The following is a 13,820-nucleotide window of genomic DNA, read 5'->3' on the forward strand; positions in this document are numbered from 1 at the left end:
TTTGATGTAATTATCCCTGAGCCCTCTGCCTCTTATGAAAAATATACTGATTTGTCCACTAGTTTTAAAATGCTCACCATGTTGGGAGATGTGTGATTTGCTGCATTACAATGCATTCTGTTGTGCATCTTAATGAAGAGGAAAAGACAGCTGTTGGAAATGCAGTTCAATAATGCCATCACATCTCAGGATAAGATATCTTAAAATTCCATAACTGTCATATTTTAAATTGCTGTAACTCTTTCTATGTCTGTATTATTTTTACTAGAGCCATAATTAGAAAAGCACTGAAACCACAATCTCTATTCCTGTATTGTGTATTCATTATAATAACTGCATGAATACAAGGAATAACTGTAACAAACTTTTATTAAGTGATCAAATTTGTGGTAATGTGTAACTTTAAATGCAGATGTTTCCATTTATTAAAATTACAGCTAATGTTTAGCTAACAGTAACCAAAGACTGAGAGATTACACTGACACATTACTGGATCTATTTGTTCTAGTAGAGAAGACTAAGGGTGGTGTGGTGGCTTAGTGGTTAGCACTGCTGCCTCACAGTGCCAGGGACCTGGGTTCAATTTCATCCTTGGGCAACTGTCTCTATGGATTTTGCACATTCTCTGCTTGGGTTTGCTCCAGTTTCCTCCCGCAATCCAAAGATGTGCAGGTTAAGATGGATTGGCCATCCTAGATTGCCCATAGTGTTCAGGGATGTGTTAGTTAGGGGAATGGGTTTGGGTGGGATACTCTTCAGTGGGTTGGTGTGGACTTATTGGGACAAAGGGCCTGTTTTCACACTGTATGGATTCTAGGGATTCTTCTATGAGGGGTGACAGGGTAAGTGTCTTCAAGATTATGAATGGATTTGATTGATTAAATGTAAAGATTATATATCCATTTGTGGGTGATGCCAGAACTAAGGGGCAAACATAAACATAAGACAGTCACTAATGAATCCATTAATGATTTGGAGGAATGTTCCTTACCCAGAAAGAGGTTAGAAGGACTGCCGTGTCAGAAGGGGTCGTTGAGGCAAATGGCATTGACCCATTCAAGGGGAGGCGAAGAGGGAAAAGGACCAGAAGGATGTTCTGAAAGGTTGAGATGAAAAAGCAAAGGGAGGAGACAAATGTGCAGAACAAGAACATTTGTGTGGCCCTTCTGGGCCAAATAGCCTATTTTTAGGTTGCAAGTACAAATCTTGGAATATCTATCTTTGTTTCTAACGGGGCGAGAAGGGCTTGAAGCCTAAGCATGCTATGAAATAGAATGTAGGAAGTGTAATTATCCTTCAATCCTTCATAAAGCAGGAATAGAGTTCCCCCATGTGCTATCAGAAGTGTGATAACACACCCATTTATAACTGAATAGAGCACCAAGGAAACCTTCCTCAACAGTGCACGAACTAATTTGTCAAGTATACAGAGCTGCAGCTACAGGGCTCCTGACTATCATAAAAAACAGTGAAAGGTACCCACATAAACCTCATGGAGAAAATGTGGACTGCAGATGCTGGACATCAGAGTTGAAAAGTGTGGTGCTGGCAAAGCATAGCAGGTCAGGTAACATCCAGGGAGCAGAAGAGTTGATGTTTCAGGCATAAGGCCTTCATCAGGAATGTGTGTGGTTTGGTTGGGGGGGGGGTTGTTAATGGGAAAGGGGCTGAGAGATAATTAGGAGGGGATGGGGCTGGGAGGAAGGTAGCTTGGAAGGCGAAAGGTAGATGCAGGTGGAGGATGATGAGATAGGTCAGAGAGGAGGGTGGAGTGGATAGGTGGGAAGGAAAATGGACAAGTGGAACAGTTCAAGAGGGCAGTACCAAGTTGAATAGTTGGATCTGGGATGAGATGGAGGGGAGGGGAGATGAGGAAACTGGTGAAATTGCCTTTGATAGGAGGATGTGGTTGGAAGGAGCACAAAACTCATGATGACCACAATAGGGCTGTTAACAAAACATCAGGAGAAGGCTTTCCAGCTGCCTGCTGAGCCAAATATGAAATGTGAAATAGATAAAAGATTAATTGATATCAAATGTGCAAACTGCTTGACTTATTATTCATTCTTATTTGTCATAAATGATGAAAGTGAGTCAATGAAGTTGCAATTGGAAAGAAGTCCAAAAGGAATATTGGTACTAGTATAAATTCTGACCAAAGGTTACCTAAGTTACTTGCACTTACAACTACAGTTCAACATAATTCATTGATGGTTTGGTTGTTGCCCTACTAATTATTATTGCTTCAGTCCCAAAATGGCAATCTACTGTTCCTTATTGAAAGCAGATCCTGTTAGGTTATTTTTTCCCCCCAGTAACAATGCTTCTCATTGATGATTCAAATTTAACAAATTTAATTATTTGTGAATGAATTAATTGTCAGTTATAAATATTGAAGATTGAGATTTCATCTTTCAATGTGTGGGAAAGATGAATGAAAGAAATGAGGCATTACAAATTACATTGATTCGACTTTCCTGTTTCTGCTGACAGACCCAAGCATTTTGTGTTACTGCATTAAATAAAATTGATAAGATATCCAGTCCAACTGTTTTGTGCAGCTTTAAATTCGGTTGGCTATAACTCTCCAGAAATGGCTGGATACAGAAATGCATTTTGGAACAATTTTGCTTCAGAAGGTTCAATCTTAATAAAGAATACTGGAAATGAGGATGTTTGAGAAAGTATAAATAAAGGAGAAGATGAAAAATAAACTGAACAAAAAAGAATGGACAACAAAAGTCATAAATGTAATGCTTTATGAATCTGTAAATTTTTCAAGAAGCAAAATAATAATATTACAAAATAAGGTTTACAATGAAGACAACAGCATTTAACCTTTAGCCTGTGATATATCATAGATTGAAATTAATATATTTAAGATCATACATGATTAGTTGAGCTTCTGCCTTCGCTCTATGAAGAAATTGGTTCATTTATGCACGCATACTTTAAACACAGAATCCAATGTTTCATACTCATGTTTATATCTTTTCAGTTTAATTTATATTCAAACATCATGCTAAATAACTGATTTACTGATATTTTCCCAAGTTTCTTCTGCTCATGTCTGTACCTTAGACTCTATCAAACTTCCCAGGGTTAAGGAAACGTAAATCATCAGTCGAATGACAGTGCAAGGCCGGGGGTATGAATCACTGGGGTACTGGATGGAGAGGCCAGACTTTGTGACATTTTGCCACAGTGAAAGTAAATTGAGGAATGTCGGTTATGTAGCCTGGCGAACACTAGCTTTGTGTTCCAGCATTTTTCAGTCAAAACGTGTCAAATTTTAACAAAATCTTTAGTTTTGATAAGGTGGTGTGATGCTGAGACTTGTATGCCCGTATAGTTTCCTCATTACTATATTATCATTACACATTGACTATGATTGTGTATGCAACTGCATTCAACTCATCCAGAAATATTGATAGGTTGGAAAAGAGATAGGTGCCTTACATAATCAAGCCCTGCCCCTAACTTCAGTCTTGCCTATCCCAACCTAATTTGAAGAGAAATGTAACCTCCCATTAGGAGGATAACAACATGCTGTGATGAATCTTTCTGTCTGCAAGTATTCTTTGTGCTGCAGAAATATGAAAATGTAATATTCAAGTCATAGTTTGCTCTAAGGGTCGTAAGATTTGGCTATTCCAAAATATCAGTAGCATTCCTAGAAATAAGGGCACGGCTACATAAAAGGTTTCAATAAGGCATTAAGACCAGTTCAAGGGTCACTGAGGAGGAATTCAAAGGTGACAAGCAGCAAGTCTGGAAATCATTACGTTTGTGTGGGTGAGAGAAAGAGAAAAAGAGAAGTATACTTTAAGGAGGTCCTATAAACTGAATAGTAAAGTGCAACTGAGAATGTGGGTTGCGTGCTGCGTGGGAGTATTTGCTTGTTGTAACTGAGCAAGATGGGAGTTCAGAGAAAAACTCAGGGGTAGTTCTAGCATAGTACAACCAGCTGATGGTGAAAAATGGGAATTGAGCTCATGAGTAAGTACAGGAGTATAGTTTCCAGAGTCTTGAGGAGCACAGACCCCCAGAAAGGAGATGATCCATCAGAATGAAAGAAGTAATTAAAGAATTTCACAAGGGAATTGTTCTTGAGAGGGACTTTCAGGGCTACATTGGCAAAAGTGATGAATTGTAATTCCTTGTGAAATTCAATGGGATTTGTAAACCTACCGCGTCATTCATGTCTGGTGGGGATTTGCTGAGAAACCTATAGGATCTGTCTTGACTGCATTTGCTTTTGGATGCACCCTTTATCACAGTCCATTACCCATATCTAGCACATTAATTCTGGGTATCAGAATGTAAGTATACTTGGATTGCATTATTGCTCTAACATTGCATAGTTAAATTTATTGCTATTTGTTCAAAATCCGGAACCTTATGGCTTTATTCTCTTAAATCCCCTGGATTTTACACTTCAGCCGTATTAAGTTACTGGCCCCTAGTTAGCTTGTCAAATAAATTTGGTCAGTAAGGTTTGGGATTTTAAAAATATTTCAGTAAATTACAGAAATATGCTGCTTTTATATTTTTGTGAACAACAAAAGTAAATACGTTAAAAGAAGTTTTATAGAACTTTTCATTTTATGATTAATGTATCAGCGTTAAAATTACTTTTGGACTATATTGTTCTCAGTTATGATTGGAAGTTTGAAAAATACTGTATGCAACACACTTGGATGATGATTTAATGAAATCATGTTAAATTCTCTTTCAGTGCTAATTAATAGAAGCATTAACTGATTTATTCTAAATGAGCGCATACGTCAATTAATAGGAAGTAACACCTCTTGGTAATTTCTAATACATAATGATTTATACATTCTGAAAACATGGTGTTGAGGCAGTGAAAATGCCAAGGAGAACAAAATAAAATCAAACCCTGTCTACAAAACCGATCCATTATTTTCTGTCACCTAATGTTTAAATAGTTTCAGTGACTTGATTTTAGCTGAAAAGTATTCAGTGAGCCGAGGCATTCCTGTGGGAAAATATCAGCACTCTCAAGATTAAACGTAACAGGATAATATGGAAAAATAAAACAACGTTGCAAAAGATATTGAAATAATAAGAAATATGCTGGATTCTTTATAGAATGATGGTGATTGATTTTGCTCTCGAGGGAGAGAATGAGGGATACCTTCACAGTCCCGCTCAATCTGGCCATTGCAGTACAAAGCATCAGAAATTAGGTCTGGTAGTCTTCCATTCAGGTCCACTGAAGCCAAACAGCCTTGAAATCCCTCCCTCGACGCCACCAGCTTCGGTAAGGTTTTGTACATGTCTTTGGCAATTCCTCCAATATACAAGTCTCCTATGGATTAGAAAAAATATAAACTGAATTAACACAGTCTTAAAACTTATTGATTTAATGTGTTCACCACACTCTGGAAATGAGAAAAGAATCTACATAGAGTAAAAGGAAGCTTTGATTTTGTGATTACACAAAATAAATTTTAATGAAAACTTGAAGCATTCTGATCAATGCAATTTCAAGCATAGTTTGGTCACAATTTTCTGATTGCATCCAAAAATGAAAAATCTACCCATAAAAAAAATCAGGCTTAATATAACTTTGACTGTTATTCTAGAATCTCCCATTTCACACAGATTTCACAATGTTTTCAACACTTTTAGTTTTTAATTGTACTATAAACAATGTTATCTACTTTCATTTTGCTTTCAGTCATTGTACTATACTTTCATAATTAATGTTATAAAGGAGGTTAAGGCAAGAGCAAGAATTCATTCACTTTATAAGGACTACTTCCCACAATGGAAATCCTTTGTGGTTTACACACTGAGTGACATTTAATGAACATGATAAAACAGTACTTTCCAGTCACTCAACAGCAGTCACTTCAAACTTCAGCATGTTACTTGCTTGTGATTATTATATGACTCATTGTACTTCAATAATCCAGAATGACACTACACTTCCACATTGTCTTATTCAATTGTTGTCTAGTTCCAGCAATCTACACAAATGTTCTTGCCAAATGTTCATCACTTTTGACATTAAGTACTTCCAGCACTTGACTTCGTCAAGCTGCTTATTTAAAACAATGACAATAATAGTAAACTCTGAATTAATTAGTGGAGTCTGGTATGAGCAATGCACAGGGACAATCCTGTTATCTCAACTTTCCACAGATTTTTAATAAGATGCTAATATTTACAGCAGATAGTGAGAGGTGAGCAAGGTGAGAGGTGAAAAATTTAAGGGGGATACATGCGGCAAGTACTTTACGCAGAGGGTGACAGGTGCCTGAAACGCATTGCCAGCAGAGGTAGGAGAGGCAGACATGGTAGATTCATTTAAGATGCGTCTGGACAGATGCACGAGTAGGTAGGGAGCAGAGGGATACAGATGCTTACAAATTGGGTGACAGGTTTAGACAGTGGATTTGGATCGGCTCAGGCTTGGAGGGCCGAAGGGCCTGTTCCTCGATTGTAAATTTCCTTTGTTCTTTGCTCTTTACAGTGAAAATTATGTTATCGCCCTGTTATATGTGTCTTTCTGCTGTAATTAACGGTGTCTCAAAAGGTACTGTGCAGCTATGTTACTCTGGATCTGCCTCGAAGCGGATGAAGCTATTGCTCCTGCTACTGACCCCATTTAAAAATACAATTTTGCAAGCTGCAGCAAAAACTTGCACTCCTGTGACAAACATGAACCCACTGGCAAGAGATTTTGGGAATTGTGGTAAAAATGTGATTGAAGTAAATCATGATGATGTAACTAATTTCCACATGATTTTGTCATCAGTAAGTGAGAAGACACCAAAGCAGAAAAAAAGTGACAATATAAATGTCTTATATTGCTAGAGTGTTGTACTGTGTGCAGATGGAAGCAAAGGAGTGATTTAGTACACAAGGGGGTGGAGAGGCTTATTCAGACATCAGGAATAAGTAACCTATGGAGCAGTGTAGTGCAGACACCCACAGCTCAGAGATACTTCAGACTAGCATCACAAGAAGCAGATGCCAGTATTTGTTGAAAGCACAAGAGAAAACATGAAGGGAGCAAAGGTAAGAACATCTAAAGCCAGGACAGGACAAGGTTTGAGAGTGTTAAAATAGGCTCAAGGTCCCAAGTGAACAGGGAAGACTCTGAAGGCAGACCAAGACCTTATAAAATTTGAGCTGAAAATGTGCTGCTGGAAAAGCGCAGCAGGTCAGGCAGCATCCAAGGAGCAGGAGAATCGAGGTTTCGGGCATGAGCCCTTCTTCAGGATTCCGAAACATCGATTCTCCTGCTCCTTGGATGCTGCCTGACCTGCTGCGCTTTTCCAGCAACACATTTTCAGCTCTGATCTCCAGCATCTGCAGTCCTCACTTTCTCCTTATAAAATTTGAGTCAAAAAATAAGCTGGAGAAAAAAGAAACTCCGAAGGCTGAAAAAAAAAAGGAAGATTTCATAGAACATAGAACGTTACAGCATAGTACAGGCCCTTCAGCCCTTGATGTTGCGCCGACCTGTGAAATTAATCTAATGCCCATCTGACCTACAACGTTCCATTATTATCCATATGTATGTCCAAAGCCCATTTAAATGCCCTTAATGTCAGCAAGTCTACCACTGTTGCACTTCAATTGCAGGGCTACAGAGCGGGAACTCTTTGAAGGCCAGCCACAAATCTGTCATGACCTGGAGAGCTAAAGTACAGGATGAGAACCCAAATACTAAATCAGATCAAACACAGAAGCACTGTACTTTAACCTCAAAATAAATAGTGCAATCATACAGGCAGTGTACAGTTGGTGATCCAAGAATCAATTGTAATGGATTGATATCATCAAGCAGGGTGTTGCTAGGTTGAAGGATGCATTGAGGCTGTATAGAATTGATGTGAGGAATGAGAAGTATCAGACTTTCCTCAAACCAAGGAGGGTTTAATGAGAAACTCCAATTCATTAAGCAGCCAGAAATTAGAGCCCCAAACTATTCAATGATGCAAGGATAAATCAGGGATTCTTCAGACATATTTTGGATGGGTAGGCCACAAGATGGTATTGCCATGCTCACAAACACACAGCAAAATACTAAAAGAGTATTATCAACATTATCAGCCACATTAGATTGTATGAGATTGGGTCAAAACTGAACGACATTCACAACGAATGACGAGCAGGGGGATCCGAGTGCCATAAGTGTGGACAGTTACAACATCGAGAATATTTTCTAATAAGAGAACCGTCAAAAGCATTGCAAAAGGAAAACATCCCAAGAAACAGAAATTATGCAACAAGGAAGAGTTTCAAGAAGTTAAAGTCACAGAACGAGAGGTGAAGACAATTTTTACGGGTGAGATGAAAGAGAGTCTAAACAGGCTTGGGATTATCACCTTGAAAGTACAAGTGTTTGAAAACAGAATTTAGATTCAACCCAGGAGCAGCTGCCTCAATGCTGGCAGACGGCTTGCTATGTTGAAGAGTGTCAACTGACCAAGAGTCAGACCAGCTAACATACAATTCCAAAATCCACAACGCACTGATCTTAGGCTGCATGGGCAAATGATCACAAAGCTGAGTCACAGAGGACAAAATATCAGACATTTCATAGACTGAGAACTCAGAAAGCTTCACAGATGGGAAGAAATGCAAATATTTGTCAATGTGTTTTTAATGGAGTGGAGGTACCTGAAATGGAAACCAAACGTATTTTGAGGTTGAAGCAAACTGGTTCAGCAAAATCACATTTCTCTACAAGGAGATGTTAAACCCACCTTTTCGCACACCCTCAGGAAAATTCCTTATCCTTTGCCTCTCTGCATCATGTCCTGCTCAGTCCTAATCTTTGTGTTTGTTGATCCATATTAATCCAATCTATCAACATCTCAACTTAAAATGTTTCAACTTTGTTTTTAAATTCTTCTTTGGTCTGTGCCGTGCCTACATCTGTAATTGCCTCTAGTTTTACAACTTTCTGAAATACCTGAACTCCTCTAACTCTGGCCTCTTCTGTATCTTAATTTTCATCACTTGGACAAGTTGGCCATATATTTGGCTGCCTGGGCCCTATGTTCTTGAATTACCTCTCTCCAGCTCTCTATAACTCCATCTTTCACTGCTCTTTTACGGCTGTGTACTCAGCCCTTTACTATAAACTGATAGATTCATATGCCATGGAAACAGACCCTTTGGTCCAACCACTGCACAGTGGCTGTGTTGCCAGACTAAACTAAGTCACACCTGCCTGCATTTGGCCCATATCCCTCCAAACCTTTCCCATTCATGAACTTACCCAAATGTCTTTTAAACATTGTAACTATACCCATAAACTACTCTCTATGTAAAAATGTTGCACCTCATGTCCTTCTTAAATCTTTCTCCTCTCACTTTACACTGCCTAGTTTTGAACTTCCTCATACATTCAAGACTGTACGACCAAATTCAACTCTAGCTCCATTTACAAATTTGCTCTTGACACCACCGTAATGGGTCAGACCTCAAGCAAACGATGGGACAGAGTACAGGAAAGAGATAGAGAATTTAGTGGCATGGTGGAAAGACAACAATCTCTCCCTCGATGTCAGCAAAACGAAGGAACTGGTCATCGACTTCAGGAAGTGGAGTGGAGGGCACAGCCCTGACTATATCAATGGTGTTGAGGTGGAGGTGATTGAAGGTTTCAAATTCCTAGGAGTAAATATCACCAACAATTTGATCTGGTCCATCCATGTTGACATTATAATCAAGAAAGCACACCGATGCCTCAACTTCCTCAGCAGGCTAAGGAAATTCGACATGTCCACAATGACTCTAACCAATTTTTAAGAGATGCAACATAGAAAGCATTCTATCCGGATGCATGATAGCTTGCTTTGGTGACTGTTCTGTTCCAGTTCCATAGCTCAATTGTCATCCTCATGGGCAAAGCAAGAACACCCATCAGTCAAATCTAGCCTATGATATAAAACACCAGTGCAGGTTAAAATAATTTTTTGGACATTCTACCTGAATTTGAAAACACAAAATAGCCAGAGCAAATCCTGTGAGGCAGTGATTGGTCTGAAGAGATCTGATAAGTCCAAGACTCAGTACAGGGTAAGAATATTAGAAGATAATTCTTAAGGAGTACCCCATCATTCTGTTTGTTTTGAAAAGATGCAGAAATTCTGCTGTATTGGAGAATAGGTCACAGTCCCTTACCTTTCAGATCGAGATTTCTGGCTCCGACTGTGTTTTGCGTGATGAGTTTGGAGTTAATCTTCACAGTGTGCAAGTTGTTCATGTCCCGCGAAATCAGCACATTGTGCCATTTATTGTCATTCAGTGGTTTGTCAGAGTTCCCTTTAATGAGGGAAGGGCCAGTACCTAAATCGAATACATAGTGTAAGTACCTGTGGAGGGAAGAAATAAGGAAGTCAGTTATTATCAAAGATGCTGGGGTAGAATCATGTTGGTTTACTTTACAATAAAAATCTCCAAAAGAAGTTTGGTTTGTTGGGGGTTTTGGGTGGGGGGGGGGAAAAGAGGGCAGAACAGGAAAGTTTTTAATCAGACAGGAGAGCAGTGGACGAAGGTATTGCCAGCTTCTCATCTCCACCCTGATTAATTCTGGAGAAGAGAGGCTCTTGGGTGACCTTCCATCCCCACTGTCAAATAAGGCCCTGAAGTAGGTAATTATTACCCACTTAAAGGCCTCATATACCCTTACTGCTGATATTCACCAGCAGCAGATGGAGTATTTGCCATGTGGGAAACCTTAAAACCTTAAAACTTCCAGTGTGCCCACTTACTCAAAGGTGCTATGTTCCTAACCTAGCAATGGAAAGGAAGTGTCTGCTAAGAGGCAGCTCCTCCCCTTCTGGTCGACCCAAGTCCCTTGCAAACTCCACCCCAACATTATTTACGTGTTCCCTGGATCCTTCAAGGATTCTAAGCCTCAGGTGGACACACTGCTAGTAGCAGGAGAAAGTGAGGACGCAGATGCTGGAGATCATAGTCGAAAAGTGTGGTGCTGGAAAAACACAGCCGGTCAGGCAGAATCCGAGGAGCAGGAGAGTCGACGTTTTGAGCATAACCTCTTCATTAGGTTATGCTCGACTCTCCTGCTCCTCAGATGCTGCCTGGCCGGCTGTGCCTTTCCAGCACCACGTTTTTCGACACTGCTAGTAGCAGTCACCTGTCTTGCTGGCACTGTTGGCCTCTGATTGTTTGCCAGCTCTCAGGAGTTAGGATCTCCATCTGCTGGATCTCAGGGGAGGACTGCAGCTTCCCAGAGAAATGCCAAGTTGGACATTAACTCAGTGGGCTTGTCAACAGGGAGATGCAGAGTTCTTCCTGGCTCTTCATCCAGTGGGAGATACCTTCGTCAATCCAATTAAATACCACTCATTCTGTCCTCCAGTTCATGCATCTTAAATGCAAAATGATTCGTACCACAGTGTAATTCTCAGCTACCTAATTATGCAAGAATCTATACATAGGTCAGTTGTTTTCCTACACACTTCCAGCAGATAAAGTTCTGGATATAGATGCAAATTTTGCTAAATATTAGTATTGGGAAACATAATTATGATGAAAACTATATTGACAATAATGTATGCAAACATAACTCCCAAACGTAATTTCAGATTTTGCACATATGCTGTACTTGAAATGTAATCAGTCCAACCATACCCTTTAACAAGTTCAATCACAATGAAATCATTGCCATCTCCACTGTTGAACAGTATCAGTCCATCAGCTGATGTTGTCTTGAATTGGAAGAACAGATGCATGGAGGTGTAGGCTTGCAATGTGGACAGTGCTACATAGCTGGATTTTGTCTTGAAGGTCACAGGATCAGCAATAATATTTTTTAAACCAAATCTAGCATTGAGCTCACAGTAGTCAATATCACCATTTTTGCACAAGTCAATGTAAGGCATGCCATTGAACATAAGACTCTGTAAATGGCCAATGAAATTTGAAGGGATGTTTGACATGTATCGTCTCTCCGTCACTATGCCTGTTTCAATGTTGTGGAATTCTAGACGAGTATGATCTCCTGTCATTTGATCTGAAACAGGAAAGAAACAATAGGATATATAAAAACCACTTCATATTCAAAAGTACACAGGAACAAATGCAATACATGTTCATGAAGAAGCTTACCACTATTTATTGTCTAAATTCCATTTAACTCACCTCATTCTAAATACCTGCACCCATTAATTATAAAACAATTTGTTTTAAGTTACATTGGACAATGTTCAATAATTTTCCCAAAAGGACTCCAGTCCTTTACTAGATTTAACAATGATAATACAAGATTTTTTCCATAACATGCACTTATTAATTATTTGTTGCTGCAAATTGTTATGCTATCCAGCAGATGGCGGCATTTACACACTAATGATTTTGACCAAATGAACAAACCCTTTCTATCATCAGACAGAAGAAGAAAACAATTTATAATCTATCATAATGAAATACATAGGCACAAGCATTCACCAGCACCTAATGTTTACAAAAACGTTACTATCAGCAGAGAGGAATAACAAAATATCTCACTGTTACTGCATTTTGCTTATTACTTATATCTTGCAGTATTTTTTTTGTAAAACCTCTATTTCATTCCATCAAAGTGATAAATATTTTCAATAAATGAAAAGTAAACTAAGTACATATTTTCATTCATCAGCAATCATTCTATTAGGAATAAAGAAAATACATTGGTTAAAGGAATTAACTTTTTTACAGGAACATGATAACAAACTGAAGGTGGTTCAAACATTATCTTTAAAAAGTGCATAAATCAGATGTCACAATCATAAAATATATCTTCGCACAGGCTAGAATCTTGAAATGTCTTTTTTTGTAATGCATGTCTCAGTTTCATATTGACAAATACTGAGATTGCTTTAATGAAATGTATTTTGAGAACTAAGTATTTAAATTGTGCTAAATTGCACTCCAATACTTCAGAGAGTGGCAGAGGTACTGCAATGTCAATCGAGATCAAAATTATAAGGTTAGTGCTTGAGAACACACTAACTGTGGGGCTAATTGATCTCACAACTGTCAAAATGTGTTACAGCAGAAGTGAGAAAGACAGGGCGATATCAGTCCCTGGATTCTGGGTAAATGCTGACACTTTAGTGAGCAATAAAAATCAATTTAACCTTGTGGTACCTTCTGGAGCTTTTGTAATTGAGCAGTGACTGTAAGTATTTTCACTCAGACTTCTTCTATCCTTGAATAGTAACTCAAAACCATGAATATATCCATGACAGGTACTAATGTTTCTTTAACTAAATTCATCCTGAGTGTGAGGCTTGTTTATTTTTGAGTAATAATTTTATATCTCTGGGGCTCAGTTAGCTCAGTTGGCTGAGGGACTAGACTGTTGTGCAGAATAAAGTTATGTATGGGCTATGGTAGTTGATAGAGGTCTGCTCTCACTGCTCGCCCCACACTTGTGGAATAGATCCCCTCAAGTTATATATATCATGAAATGATTAGATTAGATTACTTACATTGTTGAAACAGGCCCTTTCTGCCCCACAAGTCCACAACGACCCTCTGAAGAGTAACCCACCCAGACCCATTCCCCTACATTTACCCCTTCATCTAACACTATGGGCGATTTAGCACAGCCAATTCACCTAACCTGTACATTTTTGGACTGTGGGAGGAAACCAGAGCACCCAGAGGAAACCCACGCAGACACGGGAAGAATGTGCAAACTTCACACAGACAGTTGCCTGAGTGCTAACCACTGTGCCACCATTCACCTCTGGTCCTTTATTGATGCTGGTTCCTTACAAACTTACATTTTTGCCTCTGTTAAACAGTGAAGGATGCCA

At 39.0% G+C, this 13,820-nt stretch overlaps 1 protein-coding gene across 22 annotated transcripts in view; it reads right to left on the reverse strand.

The window, feature by feature from the left end:
• The window catches only part of nrxn1a (neurexin 1a), a 1,882,581-nt gene that overhangs the window by 820,587 nt on the left and 1,048,174 nt on the right, over positions 1–13,820 (reverse strand). For all 22 annotated transcript variants that reach the window (XM_043695934.1, XM_043695933.1, XM_043695910.1 and 19 more), the window contains 3 exons: positions 11,650–12,031; positions 10,177–10,367; positions 5,162–5,335 (listed from right to left, as the gene is read on the reverse strand). In XM_043695934.1, the coding sequence (XP_043551869.1) occupies positions 5,162–5,335; positions 10,177–10,367; positions 11,650–12,031 (747 nt within the window). The remainder of the gene's footprint in view (positions 1–5,161; positions 5,336–10,176; positions 10,368–11,649; positions 12,032–13,820) is intronic.

The sequence above is a fragment of the Chiloscyllium plagiosum genome, chromosome 9 (assembly GCF_004010195.1).
Source record: "Chiloscyllium plagiosum isolate BGI_BamShark_2017 chromosome 9, ASM401019v2, whole genome shotgun sequence".
Classification (NCBI taxonomy): domain Eukaryota; kingdom Metazoa; phylum Chordata; class Chondrichthyes; order Orectolobiformes; family Hemiscylliidae; genus Chiloscyllium; species Chiloscyllium plagiosum.